Source organism: Staurois parvus, unplaced genomic scaffold (genome assembly GCF_062004578.1).
Source record: "Staurois parvus isolate SC_StPar_1 unplaced genomic scaffold, SC_StPar_1.0 ptg000719l, whole genome shotgun sequence".
In the NCBI taxonomy this organism is placed as follows: Eukaryota; Metazoa; Chordata; class Amphibia; order Anura; family Ranidae; genus Staurois; species Staurois parvus.
Window position 1 is genome coordinate 4,166,986 of NW_028318515.1, and position 23,630 is coordinate 4,190,615.

General features: G+C 47.3%; 1 protein-coding gene across 1 annotated transcript in view; it reads left to right on the plus strand.

Moving 5' to 3' along the window:
* AACS (acetoacetyl-CoA synthetase) overlaps window positions 1–23,630 on the plus strand; it is a 159,580-nt gene that overhangs the window by 107,101 nt on the left and 28,849 nt on the right. Inside the window, exons 15-16 of the mRNA XM_089653715.1 lie at window positions 803–872; window positions 7,887–7,945. Of these exons, the coding sequence (XP_089509841.1) occupies window positions 803–872; window positions 7,887–7,945 (129 nt within the window). The remainder of the gene's footprint in view (window positions 1–802; window positions 873–7,886; window positions 7,946–23,630) is intronic.

The following is a 23,630-nucleotide window of genomic DNA, read 5'->3' on the forward strand; positions in this document are numbered from 1 at the left end:
ACCTGATATTGATAACGCTGTTGTAGCAGCAACAAAAATAGAAAGCAAATGATTTTACCCTGTTAGGCATGCTAAGTATCCAATAGTTCTTCTTCTCTCCATGCCCTTCTGTAATGACAAAGTAGTGTGGTTGAGAGGGTATTTAAAGAAACTCTTCTCTTGCTAAATGCAGAAAGACTATTGTGGCTGCTCTGTTAATGTAAAATAATAGCACACCACTAACAAACATCATGAAACTTGTTGGCATATTGGGGTTCAATTCTAGGTTATATGGATCATCGAACCAAGCTGGCTGTCTTCCATCATTGTCACATCTCCTATACTGTATATTGTTTAGCATATACAGGCTTACTCAGCATAGCAGTGCAGAGAGCAGTAGTGATAGAAAGTGAAGGTGAAATGAATCCTTTCTCTTCTGCTACATGTCACTCTGCTTTTGCCTGGATTTCTTTTGTACAAGTTCAAAAAGGAAAGTTACTGTGTCAATCAAGAAAGGTAACATAATGCACTGCGCCAGGCTTAGAGTGGTCTAAATTCTCTGTAAAACTAATAAAGGAAACCGCAGACACAGCAGAAAGTCTTTATTGGCAAAGTCTAATCTACAAAGTAGATTATGTGGTGTATTGTCAAAAATAAAAATAAAAAAAATTAAAAGAAAAATTTGTCAGAGAAGATCTATAATTAGGCGGAAGTGTCAGAATAAATATTTCTCATTAAAAATGGTCATTTATAAAAATAGATCTCCTCATTGTTGAGAGCTGAACTGAGTACAGAATGAACTCCTTATTACTTTGTGTTCTAGGTGTCTGGGCTCATGGTGACTACTGTAAAATCAACCCTAAGACTGGAGGCATCGTCATGCTGGGACGCAGGTGGGTGAAGGTTGACATCACACTGATAAAAATCCACATGACTAAGGCTACATTCTCATAACTGTGCTGCAGCATTGCTTTCCTGATAAATCCATGGCTTTATATGTTTGGGTAAGGCTTCACCCTCCCTACTCCTGATAATACCTTTTTAAAGGATAAGTTCACCTTTACAGAAAAATAAAAAATACATATTTTTTTTTGTTAGGAGCCTGTAAAAAATTGCACCCACGATCAGCAGATCTTGGGTGTAATGCCATGGTCCTGCAGACTGTCTGTGTAACTACCTACCTGTATTGGAAAAATGGCAGACAGCTACACAATGCCAGGAAGCTCAATGAACTACCTACAGTAGAGAGCTCAACAGCACTCTGGTAGTTCATCGAGAACTACAAGCCGACAGAGGAAAAGGCTGTCAGTAGTTTTCCCACTATACCCAGATCCCTAAAATACTTTATTTTTTTTTTTTTTTAGTTTGTGACATTTCCCCCCGCTAGCTGTCAAAACTGGGGATCGAGGGGAGCAGAGGCCAGGGCATCTGTAGCATGTTACACCCTGAATATGGATGTAACAGGTGACTAAAGGTGAAATGATCCTTTAACACCACCCAGGTGACTCTGTTTACACCTCTGCTATGCATTATTGTGTAGAGCTGGCTGCTCTAACCACTGTCCATTTTTGGACAAACTCTGTCTACTCAGTATCTGCCTAATTACATTTTTTTTCAGCATTCCCCTCTGTTGATTTTTAATTGTTTCCCATATGTATGCATATGGAGCTGTCAGGAAAATCAGAAAATTACCGTAATTTTCTTTTCCTGATAAGCTCCATGGCAGCATATTAACCTTCCCAGTCAGAATGAGCTAGTTAAGCAGCACCAGGGCTGAGTAGAGGCTTACATTTCTGAATTAAAGGTTCTATCCAGATAGAGAGAAAGCGGAGGCTTACCCATACATATGCTACCATGGATCTTGTCTGGAAAAGAAAATTATGGTAAGTAAAATTTTCTGATTGCGCTGCAGTTTTAAACTTGCAGTTATTTTTCATTCATTCATTTTTTTTTTAAATTTAATGCAGCATAGCCATAACAAACAAAATAGAGGTATGAATGCAACCTTAGTAAAAGACTCTTTTTTTTTTTTTTTTTTGCGGGAATGCGGGGGAACGCAGTTCCGGCACCTCCAGCACTGAATGTATATAATAGCAAGGGGTGCTGGAGGGTCTATTTATGCTGGGGGATCTATTGTCACTGTTGGGAATACATTTTTGCATGTTGGTCTATTGTTGCAGGGGGAGGGGGGCAGTTGGTGGGCGGGATCTCCTGTTGAGGGAGGAGTCTATTGTTGCTGGCTGCTGGAGGGCCTATTGATGCTGGCTGCTGGGAGATCTTTTGTTACTGCTGGGGGTCTATGGTTACTGGGGGTGGTATTTTGTTGAGCGGGGGTCTACTGTGTGGGGATCAATTGTTTCTGGCTGCAAGGGAGCTACTGTATTTTACTGCTTCTCCTGTTAACACATTCCATGCAAATTACTGAGCATCGTAAAATGATACTTGGTTCTATATGCTCTAATACGGGCAGTACTGGGAGGTGGGTAGGGGGTGGAACAAAGAAACTGTGCTTGGAGTTTGGTAGGGGGCACAGACAAGGGGTGACTTAAAAGGTGGGGAGTTCCTGTGCCTATTCTCTGAGCAAAAAAAAGCCCTGGGAAAAGATATGACTTTATATACTCAAGTCAGAAATATTGTCCAAATACTGTTTTCACCAGTGTTATATACTGTATTTTTGCTCTCGCAAAACTCACTTGTATAAGTGAATCTCAAACTGTTCTTGGATACAAGATATCCTTCCTTAACCACTTGCCGACCGCAGATAGCCGAATGACGGCTTCACTACAGCCGGCCAGTTCTGGGAGGGTGCGTCCTCCCAGAACGCGCTCCCGGGGTGCGCATCCGGCGATCTCTGTGATTGCTGTGTCCATGTCCATGAACGCTGTGTCCATTGACACACTGAACACCAGGAAATGCAATTGCCGGTTATTGGCTGCACTTTCCTCGCGCTGTCACAGCGTAAGGAAAGTACTGCTGAGAACCAGCAGTTGTCAGAGGAGGGATCAGCACCGATCATCAGGGCACTGATTATCAGTGCCCTGATGATCGGTGCCCAGCAGTGCCACCCACCAGTGCCGCCCACCTGTGCCCATCAGTGCCATCCACCTGTGCCCATCAGTGCCACCCAGCAGTGCCACCAGTCAGTTCCAAGCAGCGCCGCCAGTCTGTGCCCATCAATTCCGCCTCATCAGTGCCAGCTCATCAGTGCCGTCTATCAGTGCCCATCAATACCGCCTATCAGTGCAGCCTCATCAACGCACATCACTGGAGAAAAATTACTTCTTTGCAAATTTTTATAATAGAAACTTTTTTTCGCTCTTTTTTTTGTTTATAGCGCAAAAAATAAACACCCAGTGGCGAGTAAATACCACCAAAAGAAAGCTCTATTTGTGTGAAAAAAATGACAAAAATTTCATACAGGACAGTGTTGCATGACCGCACAATTGTCATTCAAAGTGCGACAGCGTTGAAAGCTGAAAATTGACCTGGCCAGGAAGGGGGTATAAGTGCCCAGTAGGCAAATGGCTAAAGGGCCCTATATGCATTTGACTTGATCCTGTGTCTGTATCCACTATCCAGATGTTCAGATGAGGTTTGGTAATCTAATCTCTTTCTCACTCCAATAATGTACTATATTTCTGTTGATATCAGAAGGTGAGATCCATCTGTCTGATATGTTATGCGGATATATCCATCCATGGGGATACAACACACCACTAATGAAGAGGCCCCATATTCCACATATTCACAAAAATACCTCCCTAGAGATGATCACATCTATGTCCCAATAAACAAGGGTAATCCTTACCCCCCAAAAAAATATTAGGGTAGGAAAATAAAAAGTACACGTGATCCAAAAAGAAAGTGCTCCCAGCTCACAAAGAACTGAACGTTTCACTCCTTCAAAATGGAGCTTCGTCAGAGGTGAATGAAATAAAATAAATGGTGAGCAAAAGAAAAAGTGAAGTCACATGGCAAGTAGTGATGGCGTCCATTTGTTAGTTCTCCTATTTATAGACTTGCCAGTCAAAATGGCCACCACACACGTGACGTGATGACATCAACTTCAGCATGATGTCATTGTGTGCATCATTGAGTCATTCAACATGTGCCATCTAGATGCTTGTAATACTGCACATGCTCAATTAAAGGCACTACGGATCGCCATCTTGTGGACATCAGAGATGAGGACAGGCATAGTCGCCTGCAAACATTCCCCATTATATATGATGTGATTTTTTTCCTAGCTTTGGTAATTGGATCCTACAATCTTATCATATCATTCAATCCAATTATACCTTCCACAATTTACATATGTTTTACATACAAGGTAAAAGTATACACTTAAATGAGGCAAATAGACAGCAATGGCCGGGGATTCTCAATCGCATACAGAAAAGTGAAGCCTTCATTCAGCCAATGGGGGGAGCGTGAGTTCAGACGGAAAATCCATCTGGCTCCAAGTTTCAAAAGATGTTTATCTAGGTCCCCCTTTCTTGGACACATTTGAAACTGATCAACTAGCCAAAATTTTAAAACTTCAGTTTTTCCTCCATATTTTTTAAGGACATGTCCCTTTTCTGTGAGATGTCATTCATGTGTTCCAATACTCTACACCTAAATTGGTGGATGGTTTTGCCCACATATAAGATTGGGCAAGGACATTTCATAACGTAAATGACTCCCTCAGTACTGCAATTATAGGTATATTTATGATCACTCGATTTTTTGGATTTACGAATTCTTTTACAGTGAGGATAAAGGGACAAGCTTTGCAATGTCCACATTTATGGCTTGCCTGCTGTCTATCAGGTAGCAATGTTTAAATGACATTTTTTGGCACCTTCTCTATGCACTAACATGTCTCTAAGATTTCTTCCTCATCTGTAAGTAATCATGGGATTCTTTATGAGAATTTTGGAAAGGTCTTTATCATTATTTAAAACATTGCAATATTTTTTAATGATGTTAAAGATCTGACCAGATTGATTAGAAAAAGTGCTAATAATTCTCACTCCTACATTATTTTGTGTCTTGCCTTTTCTGAGTAAGGCCTGTATTTACCTTTTTAATATATGATTTTATTATATCACGGATATAACCATGTCTATTAAATCTTTGCACCAAATGAAGACTTTCAGCCTGAAATGCTTTGCCTGTTGAGCAATTTTTTTTTGCTCTCATAAATTGTCTTTTCAATGGTGTTTGATACTGGCCATCCCAGTTGAGCAGATTAGCAGATGTGAGTTTGCAGTAAATTGTTGTTTCAATAATACCATTCTCATTTCTCGTGATTTTGAGATCTAAAAGTTGATACAATTATGATTGATTTCACTTGTAAAATACATCCCAATGTCATTCTTATTCAGCTCAGCTACATACTCATCAAACTTTTCATTTGAGCCTTGCCACAGGATAAATATGTCATTGATGAAGCGCACCCAGAGTAAAATACAAATAGGGGTTGATCTACTAAAGGTAAATATACTGTGCACTGCACATGCACCTGCAAGTGCAGTTACTTTAGACCCAAGGGGATATTCTGAAATGAGGCAAAGCTCAGCTGATTTATTTCATCTAATTATGTGCAAGCAAAATTGCATTTTTTTATTTTCCTTGCATGTTCCCCTCAGATCTTCCAAGTGCACTTGCAGTGCACAGCCTGTTTGCCTTTAGCAAATCAGCCCCATAGTATATTGCTCAAATTATTCTGAAAATACTCTGGTGCATTCCTACCAATCCACGAATAAATTTGCATATGTTGGTGCGCAGGATGAACCCATTGCAGTGCCTTTGCATTGTCTATAGATCCTCCCATCAAAAACAAAAAAGTTATGCTCTAAGACAAACTGTAAAAGCTGGAAAACAAAGTCATTATGTTTCTGAAATGCTGCACCTCTAAAATCCAGGAAATATTTACACACTTTGGAACCCAAGTCATGTCGGATGTTGCCATAATGTCAATGTATGATGACAAACTGTAGACATGAGGGCGTAAGATGTAATCTATATATTTGCTGGCCCCCTCAGTGAGTTTCTGATTCCCCGATACTATTGGGAGACCTGGAGGTCTTTCCTGGTGCTTGTGCACTTTTGGGAGGGCATAAAAACTTACAATTACCAGGTGATTGTTTAAGATGAAAGAACAGACATTTTTAGAGCGTACCCCTGCATCTATTCCTCACTTAAATATCTAGACCAATTGAGAGTTATCCTTATTAGTCAGTTCTTTACAAAGAACTTAATTATGGTCTTCATTGATCAGAATATCATAGCACATTTTCCAATAAAATGCTCTATGCATCAAAACAATATTGCCCCCCTTGTCGATTGATTTAATAATCAGCTCTTTGTTCTTCCATAGTTCTTCCAAAGCTTTCCACTCAGAACATAAGAGATTGAAAGAATGAGGGCCCTGTTCATGTCTATTCTCCCAATTTCACAAACAATTGGATGTAACTACCATGAGGGAAAGGTGGAGTTTGATCATTCCTAGGTTTAAACATGGAGAAGGGTCCACACACTTCATCACTACCACCGATACCTTCACTTTGTAGGCATTCCAGCACTCTAAGTGCTTCAATCACTTTAGATGTACACAACCTGGTAGGTTGAGTGGGGCTGTCTTTATATTCCTTCTTTTAAAGCTAGTTTTCTAGCAAAAAGATTGATATCTTTCAACCACTCGAACAGATTGAAAACCTGTGCGGGTATGAAAGATGGTCCCCTTTTCAGCACTGCAGTGTGGTCATCTGTCAACACCATATCCAAGAGATTGAAAATCTGTAAGTCATTACCTTGTGTGCTGGCATGAGAAAGTACATCTATCATTTTCTCCCTCTCTTTGTACCTGTATAACCCAATTGGTCTTGATTTTCTCAGGTGCTGGATTGATTGCCCTAAAAAAACTTCCTTGTTGACCTTTTTTAGGTGTTTTTTTTAGAGTCTGTTCACACAGTAACGGACAGCTACTGCACACTAAACTTCTTCTTTTTTTTTTCTTTTTTTTTTGGAGCAGAAAACTTCCACTTCTTCATTCATGTCACTGTGCAGCAAGCTCAAGCTGTGGACTTTTGCAATAAACTGCACCATGTCTGCATTTTATCCTGGAACACTACAGTGCAGCATAGGGCTGCATTGGAGTGTAAATAGGACACACAGAAAACAATTGGTTTTCTATGTGTCCTACTGGTGACAGGCATTCTTCTAGTGCAGAAAAATGCAGGCCACCGCATTGTGAAAAGACCCTTCGTTATACTTTAAACTAGAATAAAATGCAAGGAAGATTTCAGACATGTTGCCAATTTAAGTGGTTACATTCCCAGTGCAAATACAGGTGTCTACTATTAAAGCCAAATTCCAGTTACCAACCCTACTCTGCGTCCGGCATTGAAATCTAAACAAATTATAGTGTAGATACCTTGCATTTAAATGCATTCTGTCATGTATCACCACCTCTTTTCCCCTTGTCCGATGGTGAACAGTACAAATGTTTTCACATCTGCAGCTATACATTGTGATCCCAGGCTACATAGTGACGCTGAGCTCAGGGGGTGTGTCCATGACAGTCTGGGCTTGTAGCAAAGGGTTGGATATTGCTGGGAACCATTCAACTCAGAATTGACTGTGCATGGGCCATAGGAGCACAATTCAGTGTAAACTTTGCACATGGTCGTACGTTGTGTTGTATATTGATGCAGTGCTACCTCTACCTCTGAACAGCAGGGAGCTGTAATGTCATAGTAAATCTGGCTCATACTCTCTCACTGCTTCGGTTTTGCCTACCTTGCTTTGCTGCAGAATTAATGAATACAAGGCTATATTTAGTTACACATTTTTACGATAATTCGTAAATACGATGTAGGACAGCAGACGTACATACCTGCTAATCCCTTTTTATCTTCCAGTGATGGCACTCTGAATCCTAACGGGGTACGATTTGGAAGCTCAGAAATCTACAATATAGGTAAATGATCATCCAGTTTCTGTGAAGTGAATTATGTATATTTTCACAACCCCTCCAGCCAGGGAATAGGTTAATTTTCTACATAATGGTAAAGAGGAGGTTGTAAAATAAGAAACTGTCAGAATTTTAAGTGGGAAGAAATGACTAATGTGAAGCCAAGATTTGTAATGCAGAAGTTCACTTCTGGGACTTGCTAATTAAACACATTTTCAGCATTCGGCTGCTGACTGGCTATACTAACAAAGCCATTATTACGTCTCCTGAATAGATACAGATTAGACTCCCACTGCTCCCCTCCAATTCCCTTTTACTCTTCTCCATCAGACATTAACTGCTGCTTATTACTGGGGCTTAGAGGATAGATCAGGTCACACAGTCATTATTGGAAAAAACCTCATTCAGCTGCAACTGCATTCCAAGTAGCAGGGATGCCAAGCATAGAAACGTTAACACAGATGCTTGCAGTAACAGCATAATGCAGAGCAAGCTAATGGAGCAAGAACATTGAAAGAAGACCTCCACCAAAATTTGTTTGTTTGTTCTCATGGAGGATGATGGGCAAAGATTCTGTGTAAGTTTATTTGCATTGGCAACCAGTAGTAAACCTACAGTGTGATGATGTTCCTTTGTTCGTTTACTTCTGAATGAGATACAGGGGTTGATTTACTAAAACTGGAGCACTCAGAATGTGGCACAGCTGTGCATGGTAGCCAATCCGCTTCTAACCTCAGATTGTTCAATTGAGCTTTGGCAATAAAACCTGGTTTCTATGTAGAATTGCACCAGATTTTTCCCTCTCCAGTTTTAGTAAATCAACCCCAGCAGTCAGTTAAATACGTTTTAGTGGGAAATCTATGATAACCAAGTAGGGGGTGGGAGAGCGGGGATAGTCAAAATAAAATATCTGAACTTCACAAAATGGTTCTAAATCAGCCTTTACCTTCTAACATAAGAGGAACCATTGAAATAATTTGTAGTATTCAAGAAACCCCTTCTAAAACAAATGCATGAGGAGGCAATTGCGAAAAATGCCCTTTTCATTGATGGTAAGTGGGGGGAGGTCCTAATGCTCCCCCTACAGACAGCTAAAAAGGTGTCATGCCTCTAGTTCTGCCAAGTGGTGTTGGCCCTGAAACTATGCAGGCACCATCAGATGGGGAGGTCAGTCAGTCACAGTTCAAGGGACCCCTAGCAACCTTAGAAGGGACCCTGGTTGAGAATGGCTGAAAATACTGTGAAAGCTACTGTCGTAGGTCTAACGTTACCTAACCAGAAGTCCAGCCCAACATCCAGTTTTGAGATGTACTTACCTGCCACACTGCACAGTTCTTGTCTGCCATGATTTTCCTTACAGGTGTTGACCTTCCACCAGCCTGTGACTGGACAGTGAAAGATGAAGCAGCAGACTGATGAGCTCAGCCTTCTGTCAATCTGCTCAGTCCTATGAACACATACATATCAACCCGGGTTAGCACATGCATACTGCAGTACAGTTGACTGGCTCTTGAGCTACTTCTTCCTCTCCTAGTCTGTACTATGTTATACAGTGGATTGGAAGAAGCTGTTACCAAATTAAATTCACATAGTTGCATTTAAAAGACACACTTATTGATGAATAAATGAATAGAAAGCTGCATGAATTTTCATGTTTTAGATTGTCTAGATATGTATTAATGAATACAAAGCTGCATGAATTTTCATGTTTTATATCTGCCTAGATATATGCTTTAAGTTACTCTTGGTATCCATAGGGTGCCTCTTAGAGTCTGTGAAAGAGGTTACTTTTTCTCTTTGTGATGTATTTGCAGTGCAGTCCGAAATATATGCAGAATAAGCAACAAATTACAAAGTTTAGAAAGAAAAGAACGAAACAAAGTAAATTTAGGATGTTCTTTAAATTTCATGGAAAGTTGCAGTGAGTAATGTTAAGTTTGGATCACATGCATCCATTTTAAAGGAAGGTGCTCTAATTAAACTCCACTGCAAAAATAATTGAAATTCAAGGAATTGTATTGTATTGAGTGCTCAGTGGGCCTATTGAACTCAAGGGAACTTTACTTCCACTGCTTATTGCTTACAACTAGAGATGAGCGAATCGAAGTATCCGAAGTGGAATTCGAGTCGAATATCGGAAAAATTTCGATTCGTGCCGAATCCGAAAAACAGCCTAATTCGGACGCGCGAATCGAAATTTTTCCGAAAATGGCGGCTGACATGTGCGGCGACGGAGCGGGGATGTCGGGGAAGGCGCGCAGACAAGGCGCGCTGCCCCATAATGCATTCCTCAACGACATGTGATCGCATCAGCCAATCAGCAGCCAGCCAGCCAGCACTGTGTAATGGTCGAGGTATATATAGCGGCCATTTTGGAAATCTTCATTTGCCTGCAGTCATTGAACAGAGGCAGACCGCTCTGTACTAGGGACAGAGACAGAGTTAGGGCCACAGAAACGAGAATTGGGGACAGAGAGAAGTTACTTAGGGACAGAGAACCATTACTCAGGGACACAGACTTGTTAATGAGGGCCACAGAATCGTTATTTAGGGACAAAGAAACGCTAGTTAGGGCCACAGAATTCATACTCAGGGACAGACAGAATTTTCACTCAGTGCCAGAGAATTGTTACTTAGGGCCACAGAAACGTTATTAGGGCCACAGAATTTTTACTCAGGGACAGACAGAATTGTTACTGAGTGCCAGAGAATTGTTACTCAGGGACAGACAGAATTGTTACTGAGTGCCAGAGAATTCTTACTCAGGGCCACAGAATTCATTCTCAGGGACAGACAGAATTGTTACTCAGGGACAGACAGAATTGTTACTGAGTGCCAGAGAATTGTTACTCAGGGACAGACAGAATTGTTACTGAGTGCCAGAGAATTGTTACTCAGGGACAGACAGAATTGTTACTGAGTGCCAGAGAATTGTTACTCAGGGACAGACAGAATTGTTACTGAGTGCCAGAGAATTGTTACTCAGGGACAGACAGAATTGTTACTGAGTGCCAGAGAATTGTTACTCGCACAGACACAAAATTGTTACTTGCACAGACACAGAATTGTTACTCGCACAGACACAGAATTGTTACTCAGGGCCACAGAATTCATACTCAGGGACAGACAGAATTGTTACTGAGTGCCAGAGAATTGTTACTCAGGGACAGACAGAATTGTTACTGAGTGCCAGAGAATTGTTACTCAGGGACAGACAGAATTGTTACTGAGTGCCAGAGAATTGTTACTCGCACAGACACAAAATTGTTACTTGCACAGACACAGAATTGTTACTCGCACAGACACAGAATTGTTACTGAGTGCCAGAGAATTGTTACTCAGGGACAGACAGAATTGTTACTGAGTGCCAGAGAATTGTTACTCAGGGACAGACAGAATTGTTACTGAGTGCCAGAGAATTGTTACTCAGGGACAGACAGAATTGTTACTGAGTGCCAGAGAATTGTTACTCGCACAGACACAAAATTGTTACTTGCACAGACACAGAATTGTTACTCGCACAGACACAGAATTGTTACTCAGGGCCACAGAATTCATACTCAGGGACAGACAGAATTGTTACTGAGTGCCAGAGAATTGTTACTCAGGGACAGACAGAATTGTTACTGAGTGCCAGAGAATTGTTACTCAGGGACAGACAGAATTGTTACTGAGTGCCAGAGAATTGTTACTCGCACAGACACAAAATTGTTACTTGCACAGACACAGAATTGTTACTCGCACAGACACAGAATTGTTACTCAGGGCCACAGAATTCATACTCAGGGACAGACAGAATTGTTACTGAGTGCCAGAGAATTGTTACTTAGGGACAGACAGAATTGTTACTGAGTGCCAGAGAATTGTTACTCAGGGACAGACAGAATTGTTACTGAGTGCCAGAGAATTGTTACTCGCACAGACACAAAATTGTTACTTGCACAGACACAGAATTGTTACTCGCACAGACACAGAATTGTTACTCAGGGCCACAGAATTCATACTCAGGGACAGACAGAATTGTTACTGAGTGCCAGAGAATTGTTACTCAGGGACAGACAGAATTGTTACTGAGTGCCAGAGAATTGTTACTCAGGGACAGACAGAATTGTTACTGAGTGCCAGAGAATTGTTACTCGCACAGACACAAAATTGTTACTTGCACAGACACAGAATTGTTACTCGCACAGACACAGAATTGTTACTCAGGGCCACAGAATTCATACTCAGGGACAGACAGAATTGTTACTGAGTGCCAGAGAATTGTTACTCAGGGACAGACAGAATTGTTACTGAGTGCCAGAGAATTGTTACTCAGGGACAGACAGAATTGTTACTGAGTGCCAGAGAATTGTTACTCAGGGACAGACAGAATTGTTACTGAGTGCCAGAGAATTGTTACTCAGGGACAGACAGAATTGTTACTGAGTGCCAGAGAATTGTTACTCGCACAGACACAAAATTGTTACTTGCACAGACACAGAATTGTTACTCGCACAGACACAGAATTGTTACTCAGGGCCACAGAATTCATACTCAGGGACAGACAGAATTGTTACTGAGTGCCAGAGAATTGTTACTCAGGGACAGACAGAATTGTTACTGAGTGCCAGAGAATTGTTACTCAGGGACAGACAGAATTGTTACTGAGTGCCAGAGAATTGTTACTCGCACAGACACAAAATTGTTACTTGCACAGACACAGAATTGTTACTCGCACAGACACAGAATTGTTACTGAGTGCCAGAGAATTGTTACTCAGGGACAGACAGAATTGTTACTGAGTGCCAGAGAATTGTTACTCAGGGACAGACAGAATTGTTACTGAGTGCCAGAGAATTGTTACTCAGGGACAGACAGAATTGTTACTGAGTGCCAGAGAATTGTTACTCAGGGACAGACAGAATTGTTACTGAGTGCCAGAGAATTGTTACTCGCACAGACACAAAATTGTTACTTGCACAGACACAGAATTGTTACTCGCACAGACACAGAATTGTTACTCAGGGCCACAGAATTCATACTCAGGGACAGACAGAATTGTTACTGAGTGCCAGAGAATTGTTACTCAGGGACAGACAGAATTGTTACTGAGTGCCAGAGAATTGTTACTCGCACAGACACAAAATTGTTACTTGCACAGACACAGAATTGTTACTCGCACAGACACAGAATTGTTACTCAGGGCCACAGAATTCATACTCAGGGACAGACAGAATTGTTACTGAGTGCCAGAGAATTGTTACTCAGGGACAGACAGAATTGTTACTGAGTGCCAGAGAATTGTTACTCAGGGACAGACAGAATTGTTACTGAGTGCCAGAGAATTGTTACTCGCACAGACACAAAATTGTTACTTGCACAGACACAGAATTGTTACTCGCACAGACACAGAATTGTTACTCGCACAGACACAGAATTGTTACTCAGGGCCACAGAATTCATACTCAGGGACAGACAGAATTGTTACTGAGTGCCAGAGAATTGTTACTCAGGGACACCTAATCGTTGAATTAAATAGTATGTCAGACAACATGCAGAGGAGTGGCAGAGGAGGCAATGTTTTAGGAGCGAGCAGACGTGGCAGCAGAGGAAGGGGTCGAGGCAGCAGTATTCGCAGCCAGAGGCCAGTGCTCCCGGTGTCATCCAGCGGTCGTGTCTCCACCGACAACCCTGCCGTCATTGATTGGTTGGCTCGGTCGTCTTCCTCTTCCCAGGTCACCTCTGACACCTACAGCCAACGGTCGGTGGGTACGTCAGACACAACCGTTAGTTGGCATGGCCCGGGAGCAAGCCCACTGAAATCACGTGTCCTCTACCTGCCCCTGTCCTTTGCTGTTCCCTCACCAAGCGAAGTATCGCATGCTGTGGGCTCAGCCCCACTGTACAGTGAGGAAGAGCTAACAGAGGGCGGTCAGGAACGGGGGGAGACATCGGCCTTTTCAGCAGCCAAGCGAACAAGTACTGGCGAGGAGAGTGGCTCGGTAGCCGGTCTAGAGACAGGTCTGTCTCCTGACCCAGACGCAGCCGAGGGGGCTAGTAGTGAGGCGGAGACCCTACTTGATGATGAGGAGGTTGATCGCACTTGGCAGCCTCGTCGTCATCAGGCAATTTCTTCCGCATCATCAGGAGAAGAGGGTGGCAGCTTGGCAGCGAGCAAAACAGTCGGTGGGTTGCCCAGGAGACAGCAGCAGGGTCGCATCAGTGTCAGTGGAGCCAAACGTCCACGGAGTAGAGCACCAGCTCCACTGCAGCCTACCACCACGGCCAGTAGTGGTGCCGGTGCGCACGGAGGAAGTAGCAGTCAGCCAGTGAAGAGTAGCGGGGGCAAAGTTTCCTACTCGGTGGTGTGGCAATTTTTCCTCAAGCCGCCCGAGGAAGTAAACGTAGCCGTATGTCGACTATGTGGCCAGAAATGCAAGCGTGGCCAGGGGGCCCATGTTGGGACTACAGCGTTGCGTCAGCATATGCAGCGTCACCATTCGGTGGCCTGGGAAAACCGTGATAAACATACGGCGGTTCTGCCTGCCCCAGCCCCCGCTCCATCACCCGCTCCGTTACTTGCTCCGTCACCCGACGTCGTCAATCGCCCTCTATCAGCCAGTCAAGGCTCCAACACCTCTGCTGAGGGGAGTTGTCGCTCGTTGGCATCTTCCGCTCGTTCAGATGCTCCTTCTCCTGCTACTCCTCTTCTCGGATTCCGTCAACAGTCTTTCTTGGAATCCGTATCCAAGAGACAACAGTTTGCGAGCACGCACCCGACGGTGCAAAAGCTGAACGTCCTCCTGTCCAAGTTGCTGGTGCTGCAGTCCCTCCCTTTCCAACTGGTGGACTCAGCACCTTTCCGAGAAATGATGGCTTGTGCCGCGCCGCGGTGGAGAGTGCCAAGCCGTCATTTCTTTGCCCAAAAGGCAGTGCCAGCCCTGCATTCACATGTAGAAGAGATGGTGGGCCAGTCTTTGAGCATGTCGGTCTCTGCCAAAGTGCACGGCAGCGCCGACGTGTGGAGCTGTAACTACGGTCAGGGACAGTACATGTCATTTACGGCCCACTGGGTGAACGTGGTGCCGGCACAGCCGCACCAGCAACTTGGACAGGTCACGACGCTTTTGCCTCCACGTTTGCACGTCCTTGGTCCAGCAAGCATGTCCGCCTCTACCACCTCTTTTTCCGCCGTGTCCTCAGCCGCCACCCCCGTGCCAAGTCCCATTACCCGACCGGCATATCACATGTGCAGGGCGCAACGGTGTCACGCTGTGCTGCACCTGGTATGCCTTGGCGAACGTAGTCACACAGGGGAGGAACTGCTGAGTGTAATGAACAGAGAAATCGACAGATGGCTGTCTCCGCGCAAACTAAAAATCGGAACCATGTTGACTGACAACGGAAAGAACATGGTGTCTGCTCTGCGTCAAGGAAGGTTGTGCCATGCGCCATGCATGGCTCACGTGTTCAATCTGGTTGTCAAGCGGTTCCTAAAATCCACCATCCCACTGCAAGACATCCTTAAAATGTCACGTAAACTGTGCATGCATTTCAGCCATTCCTACACCGCAAAGAACACCCTCATTGAGCTGCAGCGGCAGAACGGAATTCCACAGCATCGCCTGATCTGCGACGTTGCAACAAGGTGGAATTCAACCCTACACATGTTAGACCGCCTTTACGAGCAGCGAAAGGCCATCACCGATTTCCTGATGTTACAAGCGGATAAAGGTACTCCCCTGTGTAACTTAGATGTCAGCCATTGGCAGCTCATGCGTGACACCTGCCGCTTGCTCAGGCCCTTTGAGGAGGCCACGCTATTCGTGAGTCGGCAGGACTATGGGATGAACGACGTCATTCCTCTGTTGCACGTCCTGGAACAAATGCTGTTAACAATGGCTGGTCAGGGTGCGGTAGACGTGGCGCACAGATCTCAACGCCACATGACCCCTGTGGGGGCAGGACAGGAAGAAGAGGAGGAGGTAGAGGAGGACATTTGTGCTCAGGAATTATTGAGTGAAATGGGTGGTTTTTCCACTCAGCGGACAGGAGTGGAGGAGCAGGAGCATCTGGTAGAGGAGGAGGAGGAGGAGACAGAGGACCCAGACGCACCGTGGCAGTATGCTGTGGAGATGGAGGCAGGGAGTCCCTCGCATTCCTTGGCACAAATGGCCCATAGCATGCTCGGTTGCTTGCGTAGCGACAGCCGAATAATAACCATCAGACAGAGGGATGACTTTTGGCTGTCCACCTTGTTGGACCCTCGCTACCGGTCCAAAATGGTGGCCTTTTTCACACCTGCTGAGAGGGAGGCCAAAATTACGTACTATAAAAACCACCTATGTAGTCAGTTGGTCTCTGCCTTTGTGCGCCAACGTCCATCCTCAGACACTGTGGGCCCTGTGCGCTCGCGTTCCGCTGGCATGGCAGCAGGGGAGGGGTGGGGTGGTAGGAGCAGTGGCAGCTCCACCAGCAGTGGCTGCCTCAGTCTGCAGTCGATGATGAGTAGCTTTCTTCACCAGCGCAGTGAGGAAACTACTAACCAGCCGCAGCAGCAGCAGCAGCATCAGGTGGACCTGGAGCAGGAGCTCAAACAACAGGCTTGGGCCTACTTGGACAGCACCCTGCCAACCGAGGTAGACAATCCCCTTGACTACTGGGCAACGAAACTTGACCTTTGGCCCCAACTAGCTGAATTTGCCCTTGAAAGGCTGTCATGCCCGGCCAGTAGCGTGGCATCGGAGCGCGTGTTTAGTGCGGCAGGAGGTATTGTAACTCCGCGGAGGACACGACTGTCCACCCAAAGTGTGGAGAGACTCACGTTTGTGAAAATGAATCAGGCGTGGATTAGTCTGGATTTCAAACCACCAGTTCCTGACACAACTGACTAAATCCGCCATGAATCATGCCTCAAACATGTGCCACTTTCAGGTCTCCTCACACTGCTGGTGTGTTTAATTTTTTGACATAGGGTGCTGGCAGATTACGGGCCTCCTATAGCTGCTGCCAGGCCCCTAATCTGCCATAGGCCCCTATATACCGCCTCCTCATGCTGCTGCTAGGTCCAGAGTCTCTCATGGGTCCCTGTACGGCCTCCCATTGCTGCTGTCTCCATCGCCACACTCTGCTGCCATGTGCCACTTTCAGGTCTCTTCACACTGCTGGTGTGTTTAATTTTTTGACATAGGGTGCAGGCAGATTACGGGCCTCACATAGCTGCTGCCAGGCCCCTAATCTGCCATGGGCCCCTATATACCGCCTCCTCATGCTGCTGCCAAGTCCAGAGTCTCTCATGGGTCCCTGTACGGCCTCCCATTGCTGCTGTCTCCATCGCCACACTCTGCTGCCATGTGCCACTTTCAGGTCTCTTCACACTGCTGGTGTGTTAAATTTTTTGACATAGGGTGCAGGCAGATTACGGGCCTCACATAGCTGCTGCCAGGCCCCTAATCTGCCATGGGCCCCTATAAACCGCCTCCTCATGCTGCTGCCAAGTCTAGAGTCTCTCATGGGTCCCTGTTCGGCCTCCCATTGCTGCTGTCTCCATCGCCACACTCTGCTGCCATGTGCCACTTTCAGGTCTCTTCACACTGCTGGTGTGTTAAATTTTTTGACATAGGGTGCAGGCAGATTACGGGCCTCACATAGCTGCTGCCAGGCCCCTAATCTGCCATGGGCCCCTATATACCGCCTCCTCATGCTGCTGCCAAGTCTAGAGTCTCTCATGGGTCCCTGTACGGCCTCCCATTGCTGCTGTCTCCATCGCCACACTCTGCTGCCATGTGCCACTTTCAGGTCTCTTCACACTGCTGGTGTGTTAAATTTTTTGACATAGGGTGCAGGCAGATTACGGGCCTCACATAGCTGCTGCCAGGCCCCTAATCTGCCATGGGCCCCTATATACCGCCTCCTCATGCTGCTGCCAAGTCTAGAGTCTCTCATGGGTCCCTGTACGGCCTCCCATTGCTGCTGTCTCCATCGCCACACTCTGCTGCCATGTGCCACTTTCAGGTCTCTTCACACTGCTGGTGTGTTTAATTTTTTGACATAGGGTGCAGGCAGATTACGGGCCTCACATAGCTGCTGCCAGGCCCCTAATCTGCCATGGGCCCCTATATACCGCCTCCTCATGCTGCTGCCAAGTCCAGAGTCTCTCATGGGTCCCTGTACGGCCTCCCATTGCTGCTGTCTCCATCGCCACACTCTGCTGCCATGTGCCACTTTCAGGTCTCTTCACACTGCTGGTGTGTTTAATTTTTTGACATAGGGTGCAGGCAGATTACGGGCCTCACATAGCTGCTGCCAGGCCCCTAATCTGCCATGGGCCCCTATATACCGCCTCCTCATGCTGCTGCCAAGTCTAGAGTCTCTCATGGGTCCCTGTACGGCCTCCCATTGCTGCTGTCTCCATCGCCACACTCTGCTGCCATGTGCCACTTTCAGGTCTCTTCACACTGCTGGTGTGTTTAATTTTTTGACATAGGGTGCTGCAAGATAACGGGCCTCACATAGCTGCTGCCAGGCCCCTAATCTGCCATGGGCCCCTATATACCGCCTCCTCATGCTGCTGCCAAGTCCAGAGTCTCTCATGGGTCCCTGTACGGCCTCCCATTGCTGCTGTCTCCATCGCCACACTCTGCTGCCATGTGCCACTTTCAGGTCTGTTCACACTGCTGGTGTGTTTAATTTTTTGACATAGGGTGCAGGCAGATTACGGGCCTCACATAGCTGCTGCCAGGCCCCTAATCTGCCATGGGCCCCTATATACCGCCTCCTCATGCTGCTGCCAAGTCTAGAGTCTCTCATGGGTCCCTGTATGGCCTCCCATTGCTGCTGTCTCCATCGCCACACTCTGCTGCCATGTGCCACTTTCAGGTCTCTTCACACTGCTGGTGTGTTTAATTTTTTGACATAGGGTGCTGCAAGATAACGGGCCTCACATAGCTGCTGCCAGGCCCCTAATCTGCCATGGGCCCCTATATACCGCCTCCTCATGCTGCTGCCAAGTCCAGAGTCTCTCATGGGTCCCTGTACGGCCTCCCATTGCTGCTGTCTCCATCGCCACACTCTGCTGCCATGTGCCACTTTCAGGTCTCTTCACACTGCTGATGTGTTAAATTTTTTGACATAGGGTGCAGGCAGATTACGGGCCTCACATAGCTGCTGCCAGGCCCCTAATCTGCCATGGGCCCCTATATACCGCCTCCTCATGCTGCTGCCAAGTCCAGAGTCTCTCATGGGTCCCTGTACGGCCTCCCATTGCTGCTGTCTCCATCGCCACACTCTGCTGCCATGTGCCACTTTCAGGTCTCTTCACACTGCTGGTGTGTTAAATTTTTTGACATAGGGTGCAGGCAGATTACGGGCCTCACATAGCTGCTGCCAGGCCCCTAATCTGCCATGGGCCCCTATATACCGCCTCCTCATGCTGCTGCCAAGTCTAGAGTCTGTCATGGGTCCCTGTACGGCCTCCCATTGCTGCTGTCTCCATCGCCACACTCTGCCATGTGCCACTTTCAGGTCTCTTCACACTGCTGGTGTGTTTAATTTTTTGACATAGGGTGCAGGCAGATTACGGGCCTCACATAGCTGCTGCCAGGCCCCTAATCTGCCATGGGCCCCTATATACCGCCTCCTCATGCTGCTGCCAAGTCCAGAGTCTCTCATGGGTCCCTGTACGGCCTCCCATTGCTGCTGTCTCCATCGCCACACTCTGCTGCCATGTGCCACTTTCAGGTCTCTTCACACTGCTGGTGTGTTTAATTTTTTGACATAGGGTGCAGGCAGATTACGGGCCTCACATAGCTGCTGCCAGGCCCCTAATCTGCCATGGGCCCCTATATACCGCCTCCTCATGCTGCTGCCAAGTCTAGAGTCTCTCATGGGTCCCTGTACGGCCTCCCATTGCTGCTGTCTCCATCGCCACACTCTGCTGCCATGTGCCACTTTCAGGTCTCTTCACACTGCTGGTGTGTTTAATTTTTTGACATAGGGTGCAGGCAGATTACGGGCCTCACATAGCTGCTGCCAGGCCCCTAATCTGCCATGGGCCCCTATATACCGCCTCCTCATGCTGCTGCCAAGTCCAGAGTCTCTCATGGGTCCCTGTACGGCCTCCCATTGCTGCTGTCTCCATCGCCACACTCTGCTGCCATGTGCCACTTTCAGGTCTCTTCACACTGCTGGTGTGTTAAATTTTTTGACATAGGGTGCAGGCAGATTACGGGCCTCACATAGCTGCTGCCAGGCCCCTAATCTGCCATGGGCCCCTATATACCGCCTCCTCATGCTGCTGCCAAGTCTAGAGTCTCTCATGGGTCCCTGTACGGCCTCCCATTGCTGCTGTCTCCATCGCCACACTCTGCTGCCATGTGCCACTTTCAGGTCTCTTCACACTGCTGGTGTGTTTAATTTTTTGACATAGGGTGCAGGCAGATTACGGGCCTCACATAGCTGCTGCCAGGCCCCTAATCTGCCATGGGCCCCTATATACCGCCTCCTCATGCTGCTGCCAAGTCTAGAGTCTGTCATGGGTCCCTGTACGGCCTCCCATTGCTGCTGTCTCCATCGCCACACTCTGCCATGTGCCACTTTCAGGTCTCTTCACACTGCTGGTGTGTTTAATTTTTTGACATAGGGTGCAGGCAGATTACGGGCCTCACATAGCTGCTGCCAGGCCCCTAATCTGCCATGGGCCCCTATATACCGCCTCCTCATGCTGCTGCCAAGTCCAGAGTCTCTCATGGGTCCCTGTACGGCCTCCCATTGCTGCTGTCTCCATCGCCACACTCTGCTGCCATGTGCCACTTTCAGGTCTGTTCACACTGCTGGTGTGTTTAATTTTTTGACATAGGGTGCAGGCAGATTACGGGCCTCACATAGCTGCTGCCAGGCCCCTAATCTGCCATGGGCCCCTATATACCACCTCCTCATGCTGCTGCCAAGTCTAGAGTCTCTCATGGGTCCCTGTACGGCCTCCCATTGCTGCTGTCTCCATCGCCACACTCTGCTGCCATGTGCCACTTTCAGGTCTCTTCACACTGCTGGTGTGTTTAATTTTTTGACATAGGGTGCAGGCAGATTACGGGCCTCACATAGCTGCTGCCAGGCCCCTAATCTGCCATGGGCCCCTATATACCGCCTCCTCATGCTGCTGCCAAGTCCAGAGTCTCTCATGGGTCCCTGTACGGCCTCCCATTGCTGCTGTCTCCATCGCCACACTCTGCTGCCATGTGCCACTTTCAGGTCTCTTCACACTGCTGGTGTGTTTAATTTTTTGACATAGGGTGCAGGCAGATTACGGGCCTCACATAGCTGCTGCCAGGCCCCTAATCTGCCATGGGCCCCTATATACCGCCTCCTCATGCTGCTGCCAAGTCTAGAGTCTCTCATGGGTCCCTGTACGGCCTCCCATTGCTGCTGTCTCCATCGCCACACTCTGCTGCCATGTGCCACTTTCAGGTCTCTTCACACTGCTGGTGTGTTAAATTTTTTGACATAGGGTGCAGGCAGATTACGGGCCTCACATAGCTGCTGCCAGGCCCCTAATCTGCCATGGGCCCCTATATACCGCCTCCTCATGCTGCTGCCAAGTCTAGAGTCTGTCATGGGTCCCTGTACGGCCTCCCATTGCTGCTGTCTCCATCGCCACACTCTGCCATGTGCCACTTTCAGGTCTCTTCACACTGCTGGTGTGTTTAATTTTTTGACATAGGGTGCAGGCAGATTACGGGCCTCACATAGCTGCTGCCAGGCCCCTAATCTGCCATGGGCCCCTATATACCGCCTCCTCATGCTGCTGCCAAGTCCAGAGTCTCTCATGGGTCCCTGTACGGCCTCCCATTGTTGCTGTCTCCATCGCCACACTCTGCTGCCATGTGCCACTTTCAGGTCTCTTCACACTGCTGGTGTGTTAAATTTTTTGACATAGGGTGCAGGCAGATTACGGGCCTCACATAGCTGCTGCCAGGCCCCTAATCTGCCATGGGCCCCTATATACCGCCTCCTCATGCTGCTGCCAAGTCTAGAGTCTGTCATGGGTCCCTGTACGGCCTCCCATTGCTGCTGTCTCCATCGCCACACTCTGCCATGTGCCACTTTCAGGTCTCTTCACACTGCTGGTGTGTTTAATTTTTTGACATAGGGTGCAGGCAGATTACGGGCCTCACATAGCTGCTGCCAGGCCCCTAATCTGCCATGGGCCCCTATATACCGCCTCCTCATGCTGCTGCCAAGTCCAGAGTCTCTCATGGGTCCCTGTACGGCCTCCCATTGTTGCTGTCTCCATCGCCACACTCTGCTGCCATGTGCCACTTTCAGGTCTCTTCACACTGCTGGTGTGTTTAATTTTTTGACATAGGGTGCAGGCAGATTACGGGCCTCACATAGCTGCTGCCAGGCCCCTAATCTGCCATGGGCCCCTATATACCGCCTCCTCATGCTGCTGCCAAGTCTAGAGTCTCTCATGGGTCCCTGTACGGCCTCCCATTGCTGCTGTCTCCATCGCCACACTCTGCTGCCATGTGCCACTTTCAGGTCTCTTCACACTGCTGGTGTGTTAAATTTTTTGACATAGGGTGCAGGCAGATTACGGGCCTCACATAGCTGCTGCCAGGCCCCTAATCTGCCATGGGCCCCTATAAACCGCCTCCTCATGCTGCTGCCAAGTCTAGAGTCTGTCATGGGTCCCTGTACGGCCTCCCATTGCTGCTGTCTCCATCGCCACACTCTGCTGCCATGTGCCACTTTCAGGTCTCTTCACACTGCTGGTGTGTTTAATTTTTTGACATAGGGTGCAGGCAGATTACGGGCCTCACATAGCTGCTGCCAGGCCCCTAATCTGCCATGGGCCCCTATATACCGCCTCCTCATGCTGCTGCCAAGTCTAGAGTCTCTCATGGGTCCCTGTACGGCCTCCCATTGCTGCTGTCTCCATCGCCACACTCTGCTGCCATGTGCCACTTTCAGGTCTCTTCACACTGCTGGTGTGTTTAATTTTTTGACATAGGGTGCAGGCAGATTACGGGCCTCACATAGCTGCTGCCAGGCCCCTAATCTGCCATGGGCCCCTATATACCGCCTCCTCATGCTGCTGCCAAGTCCAGAGTCTCTCATGGGTCCCTGTACGGCCTCCCATTGCTGCTGTCTCCATCGCCACACTCTGCTGCCATGTGCCACTTTCAGGTCTCTTCACACTGCTGGTGTGTTAAATTTTTTGACATAGGGTGCTGGCAGATTACGGGCCTCCCATTGCTGCTGCCAGACATGTAATCTGCCATGGGCCCCCGTACCGACTCCTCATGCTGTGACGTTGCAACAAGGTGTAATTCAACCCTACATATGTTAGACCGCCTTTACGAACAGCTAAAGGCCATCACAGATTTCCTGATGTTAAAAGCGGATAAAGGTACTCCCTGTGTAACTTAGATGTCAGCCATTGTCAGCTCATGTGTGACACCTGCGCTTGCTCAGGCCCTTTGAGGAGGCCACGCTATTCGTGAGTCGGCAGGACTATGGGATGAATGAGGTCAAATCGGCCATGGGCCCCCGTACCGCCTGTTCACGCTGATGCTGGTCCCACAGTGTGACCTGGGTCCCTGTACGGCCTCCCATTGCTTCCACTCTGCCATGTACCTCTTTGAAATCTCCTCACACTCCTGCGGTTGTCCATTTTGTCATAGGTTGCTGGCAGATTAGCGGCCTTCCA